This window comes from Struthio camelus, chromosome 20 (genome assembly GCF_040807025.1).
Source record: "Struthio camelus isolate bStrCam1 chromosome 20, bStrCam1.hap1, whole genome shotgun sequence".
Classification (NCBI taxonomy): Eukaryota; Metazoa; Chordata; class Aves; order Struthioniformes; family Struthionidae; genus Struthio; species Struthio camelus.
Genome location: NC_090961.1, coordinates 5115537 through 5135875, shown reverse-complemented (window position 1 = coordinate 5135875; position 20339 = coordinate 5115537). Strand labels below are relative to the sequence as shown.

At 42.1% G+C, this 20339-nt stretch overlaps 2 protein-coding genes across 31 annotated transcripts; one reads left to right on the top strand and one right to left on the bottom strand.

The window, feature by feature from the left end:
- The first annotated feature begins 41 nt into the window (after positions 1 to 41).
- Positions 42 to 16726, top strand: STKLD1 (serine/threonine kinase like domain containing 1). 29 transcript variants are annotated; one of them, XM_068915094.1, is made up of 20 exons: positions 543 to 656; positions 1475 to 1570; positions 2078 to 2122; positions 2683 to 2757; positions 3442 to 3546; positions 3992 to 4062; positions 4619 to 4734; positions 5379 to 5491; positions 5594 to 5754; positions 6292 to 6422; positions 7060 to 7143; positions 8437 to 8553; positions 9171 to 9311; positions 10241 to 10369; positions 11476 to 11613; positions 12538 to 12666; positions 13199 to 13336; positions 13694 to 13773; positions 14878 to 14973; positions 15795 to 16726. In XM_068915094.1, the coding sequence occupies exons 1-19, from the start codon at positions 642 to 644 to the stop codon at positions 14923 to 14925; spliced, it is 1932 nt and encodes a 643-aa protein (XP_068771195.1). In that variant the 5' UTR covers positions 543 to 641; the 3' UTR covers positions 14926 to 14973; positions 15795 to 16726. The 29 variants fall into 29 exon arrangements, with proteins under 29 accessions (XP_068771210.1, XP_068771199.1, XP_068771214.1 ...); XM_068915098.1 differs by lacking the exons at positions 543 to 656; positions 15795 to 16726 and adding an exon at positions 45 to 239 and having other exon boundaries at positions 14878 to 15187; XM_068915092.1 differs by lacking the exons at positions 543 to 656; positions 15795 to 16726 and adding an exon at positions 77 to 239 and having other exon boundaries at positions 10241 to 10423; positions 14878 to 15186.
- Positions 14771 to 20272, bottom strand: REXO4 (REX4 homolog, 3'-5' exonuclease). Of its 2 annotated transcripts, none has more exons than XM_068915125.1 (8): positions 20053 to 20272; positions 19260 to 19618; positions 18809 to 18964; positions 18388 to 18581; positions 17809 to 17897; positions 17148 to 17222; positions 16358 to 16473; positions 14771 to 15656 (listed from the first exon to the last, which is right to left on the bottom strand). In XM_068915125.1, exons 1-8 carry the CDS (start codon positions 20218 to 20220, stop codon positions 15632 to 15634), a joined length of 1182 nt encoding a protein of 393 aa, XP_068771226.1. In that variant the 5' UTR covers positions 20221 to 20272; the 3' UTR covers positions 14771 to 15631. The 2 variants fall into 2 exon arrangements, with proteins under 2 accessions (XP_068771226.1, XP_068771225.1); XM_068915124.1 differs by having other exon boundaries at positions 16399 to 16473.
- Between the last annotated feature and the right edge of the window lie 67 nt (positions 20273 to 20339).

Here is a 20339-nt window from a genome sequence, read left to right as displayed (position 1 = left end):
CGGGCGCCTGTTCTCGCCCCGCCCCGGTTCTGGGTTTTCCTACCAAGTAACGTGAGGCTTTTTGAAGTCGCAGCTTAACGTAAGCCGAGCTAGGCCGTGTAAAAGCGGGAGTAACGTGTCGCAACCGGCACTGCGGGGAGAAGCCTCGGAAAGGCCCGGCTGGGAGGCACCGCCGCGTACACCCGGCAGCGTCACTCTGAGGGGGACAGCGGGACCGCCGGGCCTCTCCGGTGCTGACGGTATTTACGTGACCTGTGTGCTCCGACTGCCTTTCACAGCGCGGCTTGGCCTATTTTTCCAAGTTTCTTCCTATTGAACAGGAAACCCCCATCCGGCTGAATGAGCGGAGGGGCTCCGTCCTTCCCGCCCTTGCGCGCTCACCGCATCCTCCCCCCCCCCCCCCGCCTGGCGTGAGGGCAAACAAATAAATATATGTATGAACCGGTGGCGTTGTGTTATGGACGGGGCAGCAATGGCGGAACGGACGCCCGGGGGCGCCGCCGCCGCTGCCGAGGAGTAACTGGCCGTCGGTGAGGGCGGGAGGCGCCTCCCGGCGGCGGCGCTGCCCGCGGGGGCCGGGCGCTGAGGGGCTGCCCTGCGCCCGCCGCTCTCCCCTCCCTTCCCGCCCGGCCCGGCTCGCCATGGAGAGATACGAGGTGCAGCCTCGCCTCCTGCCCGGGGGCAGCGTGTGGGTGGCTTGGGGGAGGCGGAAATGGCGGGGGGCGAGGGGGCTTGAGGAGGGAAATGGCGGGGGGGCGAGGGGGCTTGAGGAGGGAAATGGCGGGGGGCGAGGGGGCTTGAGGAGGGAAATGGCGAGGGGGCGAGGGGGCTTGAGGAGGGAAATGGCGGGGGGGCGAGGGGGCTTGAGGAGGGAAATGGCGGGGGGGCGAGGGGGCCCAAAGAGGGAAATGGCGGGGGGCGAGGGGGCCCAAAGAGGGAAATGGCGGGGGGCGAGGGATCCTGAGGAAGGGATGAATGGGCCTTGGGGAGGAGGGTATGAGGCCCTGGAGTGGTACGCGACACTGGGGAGGTGGTACAGCATTGGAGAGGGGGTACGTGGCCTCGGGGAGGGGGTGTGCGATGCCTTGGGGAGGGGTGTACACAGCCCTGGGGAGGGGGTGCACAGCATTGGGAAGGGGGTATGAGGCCCTTGGGGGGGTGTATGAGGCCTTTGAGGGGGTACCTGGCCCTGGGGAGGGGGTACATGGCCCTGGGGAGAGATGAAGGTGTTCCTCAGCAGAGGGGAAGTAAGGGGAACTATCCAGGACCTCAGAGAAGAGGGGAAGGGGAAGTCTGCACGCCTCCCCCCTCAGAGTTGGGGTGCAGAGAGCGTGTTGCCCCCCCAGCAGGGAGCAGGAGGTGCTGCCGGTCTGGAGAGGTTCAGTGGGAAAGTGGTTTGAAGGGATTTTCTGCCTCGGTTGTTCCCCACCTTGAAGCTGGGTGAGCGCGTGAGGGTCTTTCCCCTGCCCTGCAGGTACTGGAGGAGCTGCAGCCCGGGGCGCTGGGGACTATGCTTGTAGTTGAATTGAAAGCAGAGGAGAGCACGGGGAAGAAATATGTCATGAAGCAGGTGAGAGGGTGGTTGCTAGGAAAACAAGAGGCCACCGGAAGGTTCATCGTCTCCGTGGGCCCTTTTGATCGTAACAGAGACAAACATGTTAAGCAGCTCGGCTGCTGGGTCAGAGCAGGCGTACATCTTACGCTGCGCTGCCGTCTTTGACGGCTGCAGCATTCGGATCATTTTACCAGAATACTGAGGTTAGAACCGGGGAAAGGGGAGCAGCCCGTTCAGGTCCATCCAGCATGTTTTAACCTTAGCTCACTGCTATTTTGACAGTGTAGAGGAAGGACTAGCCAGCTGTCCTGGACTCACTGAAACCTCAGTTTCTGTTCATCTCCTGACAGACTGGTCAAAACATTAGAGATTGGTTGCTCTGGAGAGCTCTCGTTTAAAATTTATGCCAACTCATACACGCTTTGCAGTTCTGACGGTCTTGGCAAGTTTATTGTGAGATCTCTGCTGGCTTAAAGGTTGGCCGTCTCCATGTTACAATCTCATCCTGTTTGTTTGGTGCAGGTTGAATGCATTGAAGAAAAGCAAGCAAATAAGGCCTTGAAGGAGGTATCAGTGCAGCTTTTCTTTACTAGCTTCACTTACAGAGACCAAAGTCGTAATAGAACAAAGCCTTTCATCTACAATGATTAACTGTGTAAATAGTCAATATCCAGATCAGGTAAGACTGTCTCTTAGGACATCTCTTTAGAGTCATCATATTTTCCGTGGCTCAAGCTTGCAGAGGGGTTCCTGGAAATAATGGCTATGCTAGAAATATCATCTTGACTTTCATATCCTAAGGTGTGTTTTCAGGTTTGGATGTTAAGAATTGGGGAAGAGGGAGTTGTTTACATGTCATCTCCCTAAGGATCAGTTTATATCTTGAATCTCACAAGACTGTTACAGCATTCCATTGAGTAGAATCTTCCTGAAATATTTCACTTAGCTTGACACTAGTAAATCGAGATAGATATTAGAGCTTACTCATAAAAAGGTTTGGATCAGGCATGTGACGTGAACGAGTCAGGAACTGACTTAGCAATGTTATTTAAGGCCCCGTTCAGTGGGAGGCAGCATGTAGCTACAGTGAGTTTTCTCTCTGGATTTTTTTTTATTATTCTATGCAGGCAATGGATTTGCTGAAACTTCGTCATTCAAGCATCTGTGCTTACAAGGAATTGTTTGTGACTTGGGATAATAAGGTGAGAATGAAGTAGGATTGGTTCAGCTGGAGCACATGGTTAATGTTGCAGGCCCATAAGCTTTTTTTTTTTTTTGGCAGGTTTAAATCTGGGGTTGTTGGTGTGAGATGTTAAATAAAGGTTATCTGATCTGTAGCTAACCTGCTTTCTTAACTCTTGATTAAACATGCTGAAAAGCTATGAAGGTATACGGATCAGAATCCATCACATGGCAGTATTGTGTGCTGACTCACTTATTCTGATGTTTAGTTTTTACTTCTTCTGTTCCGTTTTCTAGTGCATATATAATTTTAAGCTGCTTTTGTTCCATCTTCATTATGCCTGCATAATAACCCTTTTATAGGAAGTTCTAGGAAGCCAAAAGCCCCAACTTATTTGTTTGCAGACTTGATTCAGCACTCAGGCAAAATTCCTCTTGATTTTATAGATGTTTATTTGACTTGAATTGTCTCATATGTCTTCAAGTGAGAGATGCTTGGCAATGTCTTTGAAAAACAGATGCTGTATGTTTAATAAAGAAAAGTAAATATTGTCTCCTTTGTGAGAGATTAATCAGCTCAGAGCACCTTGGTATTGGTGAAAGTTCCACCCACCTGTTTGGCCAGTTGCTCAGTTTTATCTTTCTTACTGGATATGTTATTACCTACAAACAGTTAGACAGTCTTGGTGTAATCTTTATTACAGATATCATCTCTGTTCCTTTGTCTGGTAATGCAGCACTCGGGCCAAGGAGATCTTTCATCTCTGATCAAGGAAAAAAGACAGAAGTCAGAGAAAATAACAGACGTGGTAAAAAGTACAGAAGAGGCATCTGATTGAAATGAAGGAGTCTCACTCCTTTTAGATTTCTTCCTCTATATTCCCTCCTTCTCAAAGTCTTCCCTCAAATCTTCAAAACACAGTGTTTTGCTTAAGGCTTGTTTGGGAAATTATCTACAGCTTTGCCCTGAACCAGTATGAAATTGTCATAACAATAACTAGTTCTTTATATAGTTTGTGCTCAAGCAATTAAATCTTTTCTTGTTTTACTTTTCACCTGTGAAAAACAAGGATAGTAACAACTGTCTAATACCCAGAGTGAGGAGCAGGTTTATCATATGAGGAAAACAGTATTTCCTGCTCAGATGAACCCTACTTCAAGCAAAGGAATTCTCTCTCTCTCTCATGTGAACTATTTCATTTTACTGTTGTTACTCTGTGTATGTTGCTCTTTCATGTATGTTCCTGTCAGTAGGTGATTCTGAAGTTCCTGGGACAGATGGTGGATGCTTTGTTTTATATACACAAACAAAATATTATTCACAGGTGAGTAAAAATCTGTTCTCTTTGTCTGGGAGGAGATTATTCTTTGCAGCAACTATTGGTTCAGCACAACTGTTTTCACTTAAGAAGCATTGAAACTTACCGTTCAAAAACGGGGATTAGCAGATAGGAATTCTGGACTTTGCACATAGCTTAGTGTTCTGTGACTTTTGAAAGTCATTTAATTCTTGAGTTTTGTCTAGCATTACCGTTTAAAAATATTCTAGATGTTCTGTATTTTGCTGTTTGGAACGTGTTGAGAGGTGATGATTCATTTTAATACTGGAATACTAACTGTCTCTGCTAGTGTTTATGTTTTGATGGCTGTAACGCACAAGCTATGCTTCATGTATCTAAAGTAAGAGATAAAACCATTCTATTACATTTTCATGTTGCTGTCAGTTTTTAAAGCATTTTACATAAAGGAAGGAGAAGATTGTATTTCAGTTGATTATCACTTGTATGTTAAAACAAATCTCTTTTCGTGTGTAAAGATGCTGGGAGCTTGTGGTTATACATTATTGCATTCTGATGCTGACAGGAAATACTTGTGTTGCAGAAATCTCAAGCCATCGAACATTCTTGTGACTGATGAAGCATCCTTCATGCTTTGTGACTTCAGTACAGAAGCACTTATGTCTGATGAAATGAAATGGAAAATAAGAGTGGAAGAAAGTAGGCATTTACTTTAATTCTTTATTTTTAAATTTTTCGTTTAGGGTGGATGTTTTTAATCCTCAGAGAAAAATCAAAGAAACAAAAAATCATTTTTCCCCCTCCTCTGCGTTATGCTGTTTTTTCTTCTAACGGATAAAGAGGATATTATAAAAGAAACTAAGGGTGAAGCAGATGTATTTCTTGTATCACAGCCTATTACATAAACGTTCACCTTTACATTATTAACCTGAATCTAACCAACAGTGTTGCTTTATGATATTTTCTGAAGCGCTCTGAATTAATTTCACAAGTATCTGCTCAGTTCCGCCTGGACAGTTGCCTGCAGCATTAATAGTGTTCACAGTTGAAAAAAAAATAGATGTATTGGTAACTGTGAGTCACAAAACTTCTCTGCAACAAATTTTGTTGGAAGCCTATTTAGCTTGATACATACACATTACATCTTGGAAAATTATTCTTTAGTGATAGTGAATTTCTTACAGTCTTCTGTGGCATATTGCCAGTAAAAAAGACTAATCTATGCTGTATACCTCTGAATTATTCTTAGGCATAAAACTACTGCCTGTGGATTATGGCTGTGCAAGCAAAACTGTGCATAGTACAATGTCAGAAACATTGCCGTATGATTTTTATTTCGACAGAGAGCAAGTCTTGGATGGCTCCAGAAACACTCAGGTTTTCTTTTAGTGAGAAATCTGACATCTGGTCTCTAGGTTGCGTTCTACTTGACATGATGACCTGCTTTGTTCTGAATGTACGTAATAATGTTTCATTATAGATTTTAAAATGTCACGAGCCCCCCAAGATATCTGTAAATGAGTGTGTGAAAGCTCTTCTTATACTACCCTCTTTACAGACAGAAGAGATAACTTCATTACTGCAGGATATTAGACAGGATACCAGCCATCTTGAGGAAGTTCTGACACTAATGCAAAATGGAGATAACAGCTCTCTACCTTTATTCTCAATTTTATTTATGATGCTACATATTCAACCCAGCATGAGACCTACAGCAAAGTGAGTTCTGATGCTTTCCCTTTTTTTTTTTTTTTTCCTTCCCTAAACCCCTAAACCCACCTCCCTCAATGAAAAGGGGGAATGTTAGCTGCTATTTGAAAGTGATTTGAGTCAAGGCTGCTGATCTTATTTGCTTGACAAATTGACTTATTAGAAAAGAGTCAAAGGCTTGGTTTCTCTCTCTTAGAAATTAGCATTCAGATGATTCTAGTTGTCCTTTTTGAAGAGCTACATTATAAAATCATGTTATAGGCAATTTTTTGCAGCCTGAGAGCGCATAAATTTCAGTACAACCTGTAATATTTTGGTATTATAGCTATTTTACAGGCAGTTAATTGATGCCAACGTATGGCTTGCTCAAAGTAAGCTCTTTCATTAGCAGTTCTAAATGTGTAAGTTCTGTCAAAAGTAATCCAGTCTTCAATGAAGTATTATTTAGGGGCTTAAATCAAAGTGAAACAAAACCTGTCGGAAATTTTTGTAACTTACTGATGATTCTAACTTACTGGTACCACTTCTTGTCTCTCATAACTCTAGGGCTCTGACTGATGTTCCATTTATTAGGGAATGCCTGACTGTTGCTGGTTCCTCTTTAATAGGACTGAAAAAGTCTTTGTCTCTCAATGTAATAGACGCGCTCCTTGAGGGAGGAATTGGCAGTATTCTAGGTAATAAAGAAAATAAGATAAATTTAATATTATGGTGACTTCCATAGGAAATAAACACGTGTGTTTTCCAGTCAGCGTGTACCCTACTGGAAAAGGAATTATTGGCCATTTGTTTTACTTGAAATGGAAAGCTATTTGGAGAAAGAATTGCTATACCCCCTTTTCTATAACCTTATAAGTTTACCAACTGTACCTAATGTGCTGGTTGAATGGAGTCAGAGATCATTTTTCAGGAAATCTGGGAGCTTCGCTTATTTTGTTTGCATTCTAACGCATTAGCCAACCTATGCCAGCAAAGGATCTGCTCCATGATTTTCCTTCTAAGTAAGGATGAAATTACCTTCGTCTCAAAAGTCTATCCGAATAATGCATTTAAAGCTGCTAACTCTGTTCTGATTTAGTATTCCAGTAGATCCTCAAAATGCAAGTACACAAATCCTAGAGGTGAATCACAACACTTTGTAATTTTTAAATGGTTGATACTTTAGTGGAAAATTTTTTCTCTTTTCCAAAATCACAAATTGCATTGTTTTCATTTATGTGAATTCACACATCTTGCACAAAATAGATATAAATTTGAGTGCTTTGTGTAAGTATTTGTATCAAATGATTAGAAGAATTATCTTGTTTTATGTAGAGTTCATGCAGGCTTACTGGGATATAGAAGAAGCACAGGCTAAAGCAGTACAGCACCTTGCCAGCTTTTTAGGAGATAAAAATGGTGAGGCACTATTTTATTTATTCATTTAGTCTACTTTTTCCTTACATTTTGAGATAATGGTAAGGGGAAAAATATTATCTTGGCTACCAACGAGATTGAAACTGCTTTCCTCCTATCTTTCATTTTTGCACATGCTGACATAGGTGGCTATTGGATGTGGTTGTGTTGATACTTGTCTTGTAAATGCTTTACTTGAACAGTAGAGGTGTTTACTGGATAAAACCAATAGGCACTGAGAGAACTCAGTGATGTTTTAGTTGGCAACTGAGGTGAATTGGCAAACCAACATTTGTTGGGCAGGTGGAAGGTAATTCATATCAGCGTTGGGCGAAATGTCGGTAATGCCTGGGGCTATAAAACCAATAGAGCAAAAGGGAGCTACGCATGTCTAGTTTCTGTGTGCCTCCTAAAGGTGTGTGAAGGAGGACTGTATGTTTTCTCCCAGCATCAGCACTTTTTCCGGATTAATCTTTCAGATCAAGATTAATATTTTCAAAGCATCACATTAACTCAGTTATAAAATACACAGTTGTTTAGTAGAAATAACATTTTAATACTGGCATTGGCTTATGATATTGAAACACGTGAGTGTTCAATATCTGTAGTCAATAAGGAGAAAGAACATTTAGTTTTTTCCTTAGAGTTACTGATATCTTCAACACTCATTCCAACCCACTGGCAGCAATACAAGGCTGTGCATACAGCTGATTTTTTACTTTTTTGGCGCTTCTGCACCGTGGCTGACCATGCTTGATATTCACGTCTTTGAACACACTCAAAATGGATCCCTAGAAATCATGCAGTTTTCCCTCGACTGTTTTATCGTGTATTTGTGGATAAATTGATAGCTGTATTAGCTATTCCAAAAGCTCAGAGTCTTCCTAGGACCAGGAGACCTAGTGAAATATTTTGCTCTGCAGATTCTGAAAAGCTAGACTTCAGGCTCATGTGCCGGTGTTCTACCTCATTACTTGTTACATGGCCAACGAACAGTGCCGACATGACTTAACGGGGAACGTGCTAACTACAGTTAGCTTGCACAGACTTGCTGCTTTCTTTAATAAGAGATATTGCACATAGACACTACAGAATTCACTCTGTATCGTTCCGTCTTCACTTGCACTTTGTGTTCTTTGATTCAAGACTGTTGTTCTGCTATACCACATTGGTCACAGGGACTCCTTTTTACTTGAAAGTAGAACTGAGTGTTTTGAAGCGTAGGCACCCACTGAGCAGCCTAAGCAATTGACAGTGTAACCAAATGTTGACTCACATCGTTTCTTTTCCCCGTAGCCTTGCCCTGTCTGCTAACGTTCACAGAATTGATCACTTCTGCCATGAAGACTCATATAGATTCTCTCCAGTTACAAATAGATGGCTGCAGATTATTGCTTGAAATTCTTAGTCAAGGTACGGTTATGAGACTTCCAACTAATTCTGAGTGATATAGCCTACCTCTTACAATGCTAGATGTAGTAAATAAGATTTGAAATGGGTTCAGCAATGACTGCTGTTCAAATCGATTAAGATTTTAGAGGATACATTTTAGGTAGTAGAGGATTTAGCCAGCTTTAATAAGAGTCTGAATTCTCATGGGCTTTCTTCAGGGCTGGTATTCCTAAATTCTGTGTTAAAATGTTAATTTTACACCCAGGCTACTGCTCCTAGACTACCAAGTTTGTTTTTATGTCTGTCGTGCAGAGTGTTACTAGAGTGTATAAATAAGAGACGTTCAGTATTCTGGAGCTGGAATTTCAAAACATGGAAGCGTAGAATACATTTTGCTCTCTTTTATTGTCTCTTCTCTCATTTTCTTGGCAATTTATCCCTAGAACACCTGATAATGGTACAGGATTGAAACTAATACCCATTTTATTTCAGAAGACGCATGTTTAAGATAACAACTCTGGGTTTTGTTATGTGAATAAGTGCAGTTAATGTTTTGCTTATGGTGAGAGCAGGAAGCTCAGACTTCATTCGGAGCCACTGAAATCTCTCCATTCTGTTCAAATGTTTACTTTTGACAGCTCTAGAACAGAATCTGGATGTGGAAACAAGCTTGGGTGAAAATGTGATTAACGCTCTCTTAGAGACAGTGAGAAAACATTCTGAAAATGAAGAGTTACTTTCACTGGTCTGCACGCTACTGATGATGATTTCAGCCAGTGGTGGGTCACCTTGTTCATTTTTGGGGAATTTCTAAATTTTCCAGTTTTATAATCTAATCAAAGTTATAATGGAGAATTCATGACACCACTCAGATATGTGAATGTCTGCAAGTGTTAGTTCAATAGTGGTAAGATTTCTTATAACAATCCTGGAAGTAGGAGATATATTGCTGATGCTTCCGGCACTTACAGATTTGTATGTATTAGAGGGGTGCTGTGCGTGACTGTGTTTCGGAAATAAGTACAAACTGTACAAATAGTAGTGTTTGGAAAAAGAGGGCATCGAACCTGGATTCTATTTCTGGCTGTGGCATGGAGAGTTGGAACCACCCTACCTAATTTCTCTATGTTGCTTTTTCTCCTCGGACTGTAGTTGCTAAATATTTATAGTATTTTTGTGCTTGTTTGGATTGTCTGTTCAACAGTCAGCAGAAGGCTGTTTTTCTCAATGGTTACAGAAAGATTTAGCAATGAAAGGGGATAGTCTGAAAAAACATTCGTACAAAAATCAAGCGTCTATATTTATACAAATGGAGTTACTAAAACCAAGCTATTTTTATACATTTTTTCCTAGCTCTGCAGTTAAGGAGGTAGTGTGAATTGCTAACTTGCAAACATATGAATAGTAGTGATTTGTATCTTCTTAAATCCTTTTTGTTCTGTAAATTTCAGAGCTATAAGGAACAGGGATGGCCAAACAGGGGACGTTGGCAAGGGTCACTTGTGCTGAACACTACGCTTATGTGCATCTTGTTAAGAATGCAGTCTGTTTTCTTGCTTTCTTTTGTCCTGCCTGTGGTATCTTGTTACCACTTTAGGTTATCGCTTTTTAAATATGGTTAGCAGTGGTGTCTGTTGCGAGGACAATGATGGGGGAGGGGGGATGGGAAATCAGGTTTTATAGGATTTCTTTTTTCTGTGCTTTTTAGAAGTTGCTGCAGAGAATCTAAAGAAAGCTGGACTAATTCCAGACCTTCTGATGATTATGAGAAATTTTCTTCATAATGAACAGATTTGCCTCTCTTGCTGCGGAGTTCTCTGGAGCTTGGTTGTGAGTGGTAAGCAGAACACAGCAAGTATTGCGCCCAGATTGATGTGGCTGAATGCAGCAGGTATGGTGCCTAGTTGGGTTCAGACACTGGTGTTGCTGGGACTGGATTTTTGTTCTTATTTCTTCCATTCTAGAGATGTCTCCGCAGCACTATTAGAAGAAAATTAAGTGATCCAGAGCTAAATGAAAGAAAACTAAAGAGTAATGCAAACCCCTCATCACAAAAAGGGGTACAAAGTCAAATCTTTATTGTTTAAGCTAAGATATGGCTTATGAACAAGCTATCAAAAATAAAAGGGAACGTACAGCTCCTGGTTTGCCAGTCATACCATTTTGCTCTGTTATTAGCAGAGGGAATGCAGTGAAAACAGCATATTAGATTGGGTATCAGAACAGCATTTGAAATAAATGGCATCTTATTTCTTTGCCTCACACTTCTCTTGGCAGCACTGGGCTAACTCTTGAGCTGGAGATCTCTTGCTTTTTCAATAGAAATGTGATTGGTAAGGTGGCAAGTATACTCTTCCCATCCCCTTAGAACTAAACCAGTGTCATCGTACGGTGTTGGAGAGCTGGGGTGAGGTAGCTGTGGTACCTGAGATGACCTCTTTTTATGAGACCACAGAGGGAGTTATTTTAAGGTGATTTGTTTCTGTGACATGTTCTTGTATAGTTGTGCGGTGTCCTAATCACCACGGAAGGCAGAAAACAGAATGTGCACAATTGCACTTGGTCTGTTTTATTCCCTCTAAACAATGAACTACTCATTTGATTTGTGTGTCCAGCTATATCCATCCCTGTTCTGTCCAAAATGTGATTATTTGTAGAGCTTTCATGATGTGATGCCCATGTATAATTTAAATGATAGAGATACTTATTGGAGAAGTTTAGCTTTCTGCGATAAACATTACTGTTTTGTAGTCCTGTAATATTTGCTTTGTTTTAGAATATTTTAGATTCCTTTCCTCGGCTCTTGTCCACACTAAGATAATGTTGCATTACTCCAGTGCCTTCATCGATTAAGGTTTTATTGCTATAACCTGACATATAACGTGCTTATGATGGTATTAATTGATTAAATAATTCTACTTAATACGTTTCCTTTTTATTAAGGTAATTTAGAGTACAACATAGACCAAGCGTTGCTGAAAAGTGCTGTCCCTGCTACCTCTGCTGTCCTTCAAGAGCACCTTCAGAATGGAATGGTAGCTGAGACAGCTTGCTCGGCTCTATGGGCACTGTCACTCCAAGGTGTGTTTCCCAGGCTTCTTGTCCGTTGCGCGTGGAAGAGGCTGGTACACGAAACAGGTCTGCTGATGGCGATTCCTGAAACACTGCTGAAAGGCTGCTCAGCCTCAGCAGGCTCTGCAGATGGCAGCAGAGTTAGGAACTTAGCTCCTCTCTTAACCAGCCTTCCCTGCATTTGCACTGACACTCTCAGACGAAGCTATTTTTTTGATGAGCCATGGCAATTACAACTAGATAGTGCGGTGGATGCTGTAACGAGGGGCACCTACAACAACCTACGTAGTGCAGAACGCTATCTCTTGCTCATCTCTCAAGCCCAAGAATCCTATCTGAGTTACTCTCTTTTGTGTTACTCCTTTGAACAGAGCATTAGCGTTGTGTAGCATGGTCTGTGAGGTTTGTTTTTTAAACCTTTGTTTACTTTATACTTTGGGAACATTTCAGTTTAAAAAATAAAACCCTTATCTCTTCCATTGTCATGTGCTCTAATGAATGCAGCCTTGCAGTGCTATTCTATCTCTGTTTCTTGCAACATGCAAGAGTATTGCCATACCTACTGCCGCATCAAAACCCTTTGCTTATGCCATCGTTCCACTAGGAAGGGCTGAGTAAAATAGCCTATGCAGCGTGCTTTCTTGTCTCAGTTCTAGGACCCACCAGCAGAATGTGTTGAGTATTCAGGACTCTTCATTCCTTTTGGCCTGGAGAATGAAACGAAATCTTGACATAAAAGATACCTCAGAAATTTCTCTTAGACCTCTGGATCAGCTCACGATAAGACTTTTCTGGGCCATTTTACTGTAATACAGGTTTCCACATGCTTTCTTCGTAATTTGTGTTGCATAATTTAAAAGTCCTTTCAGAAACAGGAGGCAGAAGTTGAAAATGCTGATGAGTATTTTAAAGGCTTTATTTTTTTTTTAAAAGGTTGCTTAGCTGAAAATGAGTATGAATCTACAACAGCGCTTCTGCTAGATGCTCTCAGGATGAACCCAGAAAGACCAGTGCTGGTGAAGAATGCCTGCCAGGCATTAGCAAGTCTTCTAAGGCTATCTGGTAACATTCCGCAATCTATTTTTATTAATTGCAAATCACCTCAGAAGTGGGCATTTCTGAATAGTTCAGGAGTTTCTAGCGGGAATGGGATTGACATCTCCTCTCCTGGGTTAGTCTTGTCTCGCGGGACTGGAAGAGGAAATAGTGAAACTGAAGTGTAAACTAGTTTTTTCTTCCCATGGATAGAACGTGCATGTCTAAGAACTACTAGATCAGCACAATCTTAGTAACTGAGAGAGCTTTTTCACTTCTTATTTTATGGTGAAGTTGTTTCAACTATGTAAAAGGGTAGAGTCAAGAGAACAATAAATATCAAAGTAGCACTTCTGCCATGCATGACAGCATAAGCTGCCTATACAGTCTTCTATTTGTTGCTCAAATATGTTTCCGAAAAGCTTTTAGGAAGGCAGAAAAGAATGGTCACTGTTTCCTGGAAAAATATTACAGGTATGCTAGCTAGGGCAGGGAAATGGAAAGCAGGTAGTTTGCAGCTACCAATTATCCCAGCAGTATTTGTCTCCCTTTGTTTTAGAAATATCAGCTTTCAGATTTGTAATGGATTCGAAAGGCAGTGGAATAAACCTGATCAAAGATGCCTACCACTTTCACTGTGATGATCCAGAAGTGGTGGAGAATATCTGTACACTGATGAATGAGATGGTTCAGTACGGTAAGATGGTGGTGCTTTTTGTGCAGTCTGTTCCTCTCCCCTGCCCCCAAAAGGTTGTAAGTAAAATTGTAACAGCAGCTGCCAGGGAAATGGTAGTTGCACGCAGCTGAAGCGTGATATGTACCTGAAAAAGGAGGATGAATTGACCTCTAAGTTCATGCCACTTTGTTGTTCTTGAATAACTGTAAGTATCTCTGCAATGTAGTAGTTACAACTTTATCCTGTCTTCCGTTCTTATGGACCCATCCCCTCTCTGCTCTCTTCTAGCCCCTGTTGAGACCTATGGAAGAAAAAATTATTTCAGACGTTGGCAGTTATACCAGTTAACATACGTTATCCTGTTCTTTTACATTACAGATGACATTGTGCTGGATATGGTCTCCCAGAAGATGAAAGAACTGCTATCGGAAATAAAAAGCCGGTTTCCATCTAGCATGGTAGGTGGAAGTCACTGACAGGGCATAGGCAAACTGTATTATTTCTGGTTATGGATTTTATCATCTCTAAATAGCTGAAATTATGTACTGCAGAAATTTATAGGAGAATCATGGGCGGACTGGGGGAAGAGCGTTTTCATGAGAATATTTCTAATTGTATTGAAAAAAGTAGTTGAAAGGCTGTTTCTTCTAAATGCTCTGTGCTGTCGGTTTTTTAGATGATGTTCTGGTCTCTTGCAACATTGGTTTGCATTATTTTACTATGTTCTTCATACTAAAACCAGCTAACGTTTGCGGGAATAGGGCGTAACTGTACTATAAAGCAAAAAGAAATTTTAGGATGAAACTGACATCCTTAAGAAACCCGCTAGCGTCACTTTGCCTCAAGAGTTAGCTTATGTTAAATTCCAACACATAGTCATACTGCAAAATTGATTGCTGTTTCCGGTGCTTCAACAGTTAAGTTATTCAGGCCATTTCATGTGTTACGCCAGTATTTCCATTTCAATGGCTTGCAGTCAAATAACCAGTAATTACTAGTTTTTTTCAGTAAGCCTATAAAACTGGTTAATCTTATAACCTTGCTCATCTTTGTTACGGATTTAGTTTGCTTATAGAATCTGTCTCAAAGACAGCTATAAATATATACAGGCTCGTTCTCCAGTTTCTCCTGCAGCCGTTGCCTGGACCATTGTAATGAAAACTGCAGCTATAACGTATCAGAGCAAAAAGAATCACAAAAGAAAGCTCCCTCTTCTGTTATATATGTCACTTGTTGCCCCCCCCCCCATGTTCTCTTGTTGACCAATTCTAAGATCGCTCTCATTCTGTCTATACAATGTGCAACATGGAACTGCTAAATCTCGGAAACCTCTTCCTCGTTACCTTCCAGTATCTGTTTAGATTATTTTAAATTATAGTATTAGTATCCAGCTTGGTAATTACAATTGTTTAAGAATTTGCAGATCAGACCACACATCTGTTTAAAACATCACATGTTTTAAAGGCCCACGTTAAACACTGTTTTTATTAATAAAGAAATATAAAAAATACATGAAGCAACAAGGTAGTTTTGTATTTGACAATTTTCACATTTTTCTCCAGGAGATAACGACCCTTGTGGATGCAACGCTTTTGAAACTGCAGAAGTAGAATAAAAGCTGTTTGTGTAAGAACAAGACCCGTAGACTTCTGGTTCAGGTATAAAAGCTTGGATCCTTCTGAAATATTTTAGCAGATTTTTCTCAACAGAAAGAGAGATTAATATTGTGCCATTAGCAATACATAAACAACTATATATTTTGTTGATGTAGTTACTACAACTGAGACCAACAGCAATAACCAAGAACTTGCCTTTGTAGGCTTTAAAAATATTTGCAATAAAGATTGTAGTCGTAGGAGTTTCAGCAAAGCAATGACAGTTTCTTGCTTCATGTATCATAATTTAAAACACTTTTTTTTTTTCCCCCTCTTTTTAACTCGTGTATATTTCCTTTGCAGAACTTGATCTGATGAAGTACTTCACAAATTCAGGCATTCAATACAAGTATTTTTCAAACAGTAGTAGGCATTAGGCATTTGTACGCTCCAGAACTGGGGTTTCTTCTGCAGTATTCTTGTACAAAAGGGTTCCATGTCAGGAAGTGTTGTTAGTTGGGCTTTTTTATGAAACAGCTGTTGTCAGTTCTGAGTTCTCTCTAAATTCGTGTTGGAATTTGACACCAACACAGCAAATGCTGCATGATAAAAACCGCAATGTAGAATTATTCAAATTTTAGAGTTTATTTTTTCTTTAGTTTAGATTTAGACTTGTCCTTAACAGCAGCTTCCCAACGCTTTTTCTCTAAGGTGTACAGTCTCATAGCTGCTTGGGCATCCTGAATCTGAAAGAGAACAGAACAAACAGGAGGCTTGACAAAACACAGTTGACTTGGTTTAAGAACGTTATCATGAATAGGTAGCCAAATCTTCCATCCATTTTGATACCGCCTTCCAATTAATATTTCATAATCTCTTTCTAGATTTAGGAGTTCTAGAGTGCCAAGGGGGAGAGGAAGAATACGTATTCAGGATGCAAGGCCCACCACAAGGCTATGCACTTCAGTGACTGATCTTGACTAGGAGAACCATTATGAAAAATCAGTCTTGATACAGTATCTTGGCAATACCTTCACAATCTGCCCTGCTTTTTCAGATCGCTCCTCTACTACATCCTCTTATTCACTGAAAGAAAGGCACTAACTGCAGAGATTCAGTAGTATTTTATCCAACCTGCCATAGTACAGTGGTACAAAATGCTGCTCCTAAGGTTTGAAGTTGATATACTTGAAAATTATTTTTTTTTCCTGGGGATCTTAAAGTAACAAGAACTAATAGTTAAACAAAATACAGTTTATTTGTGCCAAAGAAGTTTATGAACAATCAGGAAGTAGTCCAAGTGTATAAGGTAAAGAGTAAGCGAGTTTATATTGCAGTCTTATCCCATGCTGGTATCCAAGCGCAGCTTGCTAACCTTCACTGAGAGACGAGAATGAAGCCACAGGATTCTGGACTGAACCCAGATTCTAGGGCTAATATGTAGTACCTTGCTCCTTTTAGCCAGAAGTGTTCTGATGGGATACGTACTGAACAATGCTCTGATGTCTGCACTTGAACATTCAGCAGTCTCTCACAGAGCAGTTTCAGTGATGGCCGTGCGTTCTAGAAAAAGAAAAGATTGAATCACGCTGTCTCATATTGTTTGACCTATATATAACATTACTGAAGAATACATTTAAACTGAAGTATAGCACATCTGAGCTCCTGTTGGTGAACTGGCAAGAAGTATTAATGAATTATGAGATTTATGCACGCACTGCTGAGGATTTTGTATGTTTTGATCACAACCCTAAAATTTGTGTTTGTGGTGCTTGATGTTGTACAAAACAAAAACTGGTATATCATTACAAAATTTAAAACAACAGCCTCTAACTCGAACCTTTATGGCTGCAGTTTAAGCAGAAACTTCAAACCATCTGTATTTTTTTATATCCCTATGCAAATTATACTATTAACAGTTTCTTATTTTGTTATTCACAAAAGCGTTATGCTAGAGAATAGGAGAGTCACTGAATTTTGTGCACAAATATTACTGGTAAAGTTTGTAACAAACTAGGTAACTTACTGCCACATTTCAGACACGACATAAGCATTCAACTGGCTTAATATTTTCAAGCAACAAGAAGCAGGCATCTCTGTGTCACGTAGGAAAGGAGGAACAGGGACTTGCTCAGAGTTATGCAGGTAGAGCAAACATACGAGGAACGAGCTAGAAGCTGGGAGTCAGCAGCTCAAGAGTCAGTTAATCAAGGTGTCCCTTCCCGACGATTTCTTACCTTGACTCTCTGCCTAAAAGGCTTGTATTTTTGTGTGTCACGAATTTTCTTCTTAGGATGATCAAGAAATAGGACCTGAAAAAAACACATTTCCGGTCTAAAGAGTGCCGTGGAAGTAAAATGTATATAGCTAAATGTACAACTTTTAGCTCTCTCCTTCCATCTATTATAAAAGACTGTTCAAAACCATGAATAGACAAGCCTGAGATCACTTAGACTGACAGGATTCAAGAGCCACAGTACTATTTGGTATGAGAAACATCACTCAGTCAGGAGGCACCACCTGTAGAGACTACTGGCAGCGTTGGCGTAGCATATATAACTAGATACCTATCTCTAGCAAAGGTGTGCAGACTGTTGCACTTTGGGGGCTGAGCAGAGCACGTAAACAGGTTTTGCATCGTGCTGTTTATTTTCTGTCTCTTTAGCAGGCATATTAGTGCTACTGGGAACAAAGTTCTGAAGCTGAAGAACTTTAGTATGTAAGTGAATAGGGCTATACTTGGTGCAGCTTGAAATGACAAGAAACCGAGCTAACAGTGATAAAGCTGTAGTTTCTGGAGTTCAGGCGTGCTCACCTGACTGATCCAGGGAAATATATTAGAAATGTAATCAGTCACTACAGTCTTGGCTTCAAAATAACAAATCTGCGGCCACATACCTTTAAGTCATTGTGTAAAGCGTGCCCGACTAAAATCCGTCCATTTAAGATGTCAGCGACCTCCTTCTGAACTATTTTAAAGTCCTCTCCTAAAAATACCACACAATGAAACACTTTCTGTTAGACATGTAAGACAGCTCAGCATGCTGCAATTAAAACACTGCATCTTTCTTGTGAAAAGATCTGTATCTTTTCACCGCTGTATCCTTGGAACCCTGCTTATATGAATGTGTACAGTACAATTATGAATGCTTACAGTACACTAAATTGCTTGTTACAAGAGCATAGAGAATTCCGCAAGGAGACAGCACTTAAAGGAACCGAACTTCTGTATTATTCTCATGCCAGGATTAAAGAGTGAATTTTTCATGGGGCAATAGGGACCATCCTAAGAAGCACATCTTCCCAAGTTTCTTCCCCAGTAGTCACTTTGTACTTTCATGTGTTCAGGCTACATCACACTTTTACTTTCTGTTTTCCAGAATAAAACTAGAACTTTTCCAGGCTCAGCCAAGGTGACTGCTGTGATAGCCTGTTAAATTTGTCCTCCCTAAAGAACATTTTGGAGAAAAGTCCTACCTGTCTTTATATTCTCAGGGCGTATGCCACTAACAGCTGTTCTGTAATCAGTCACCTCTTCTGTGGGCTTGACATACTTGTCATAAACGCACTTTCCAAACTGGTTCACAATGGACACGCGAGCCACAATACTGTCCTCGCCCTTGGGTCCCACTCCCACCATTTCACAGTCCATGGCTACAGCTCTTGTCAGCCTAAAAGAAAAAGGGCAACTTTGTGACACGTTTGCTTCAGGGACTGCATACAGAAGTTGCACAAGGTTCGCGCATCCACGTCCACGGGGCAAACTGAGCAGTTTGTTCCTCAGCAGACTCAGTAAGATGTCAGCTTATGCTATGTGCTTGCAAGTCACAGTTACCAGCAAATAATCTTGAAACTTCTGCTGCATTGCTGCCGTGCTTCCCACGGCAACGCCACTCACCCTTCAGAAGCCTTTTCTTTAACCAGCACCTGCTCCACAGACTCTTTGGATCGGCCTGTTTCAAGTCCCAGATTTCTTCTGGCAACTTTTGCTGCTTCCGGTCCTATTGCTGCTTCAATATCTTTTGGATCAACGTCATCAAACCAGATGTCAGCCCTGATAAATACAGATTTAATTACACTTAATAGTGTTAAAATGACCTTGTGTCTTTATAGTGAAGAAAAAGCTTGTTTTTTATTTCAATGAAGAAATTAGCTCTTTGAAAACTAGTCCAGTAGTGCGTGCATGCAGGTTTGTTGCTATAGCTGAGTAATTAGGGTAGTATGCATCTTATTTCTTCCAACATTTAGTCTGGAAGAGTGCACCTATTTCAAATGTACTTCTCTGTGCTCCTTAGGGACACCTTCTAAAATCAATATTCACACACATGTATGAAGCTCGAAGTACTCACTCTTTTGGCTGCTGCTCCACATGTTGTTCAGCTTTCCTCCTTTTATGTTTTATATCGCCCTGTTCCTTTTCAATATTGCCATTTTTCTTTTTCTCTTTGCAGCCTGTTCCATCCTTTTTGGTGCCATTTGAATTCTTGTCCATCGCAGTGCTCTCGGGTTTTGGATTTACCAAAGGAGGATGGTCCTTAGCAGAACAGTTGCTTATCTTATTTGCAGATTTGGATTTTACCGTGTTCCCGTTCCCGTTGATAGCTGCGCCTTCTCGGGTATTTCCTTCTTTGAGCACACGCTTCTTTCCAGTGCGTTTCTGACATGCAGAGTCGGGCTCATCAAAGCTATCTGCCTTTTGCTTCAGTAACTAAAGTGACCAAAAAGAGCACTGCACAACTTACTGGTGTAAATGACGATGTCCCTTTTCTTCTGGCACCACCCCGCCTTCCTCGGGGACCTCTAGTCGGGCCAAGCAGAACATGATTCCCCACCTGGCTGCCCTGCGACGGCCCAGACGCCTGCCCCAGCCCCTTCTTCTCTCGCTGACACAAAGGGTTTTTTTTTAAAAAAAAAAAATTACAGAGCAGAACTGCATTAATAAGAAGAACGAGAGCATCTCCCAGGCCAGAAGGGGCCAGACCTTAGCGGTCAAGGCGCTCTCCCGAGCCCGAGCGAGCCCCGTTTGGGGGAAAGCCGAACTCGCACGTCTCCGCCCGGCAAGCCGCAAGGCCACCGCGGGGCTCCGCGTTCCCGGGACCCCCCCCCCCCCCCCCGGCCGGGGCCCCGGCGGACGCCCCTCACCTCCCGCAGGGCCTTCCAGTTAGACGAGAACTCCTGCGGGCTGCGAGGGGGCGCGGCCGCGCCGGGGCCCTTCTGGGCACCCGCCGCGCTCTTGCCGCGGCCGCGCCCGGATTTCTTCCTCTTGCCTTTCTTGCGGGCCGCGGGCCCCTCCGCGCCCGCCTCCGCCATGCGGCCCCGGGGCGGTGGCCAGCGGCCGCCTCCGCGCAGCGCAGCGCCGGCCCGGCCCGGCGGGGAACGGCCGCCCCGCGCTTGGGTTCCGGCGCCGCGCGGCGAGGCGGCGCTGGGCC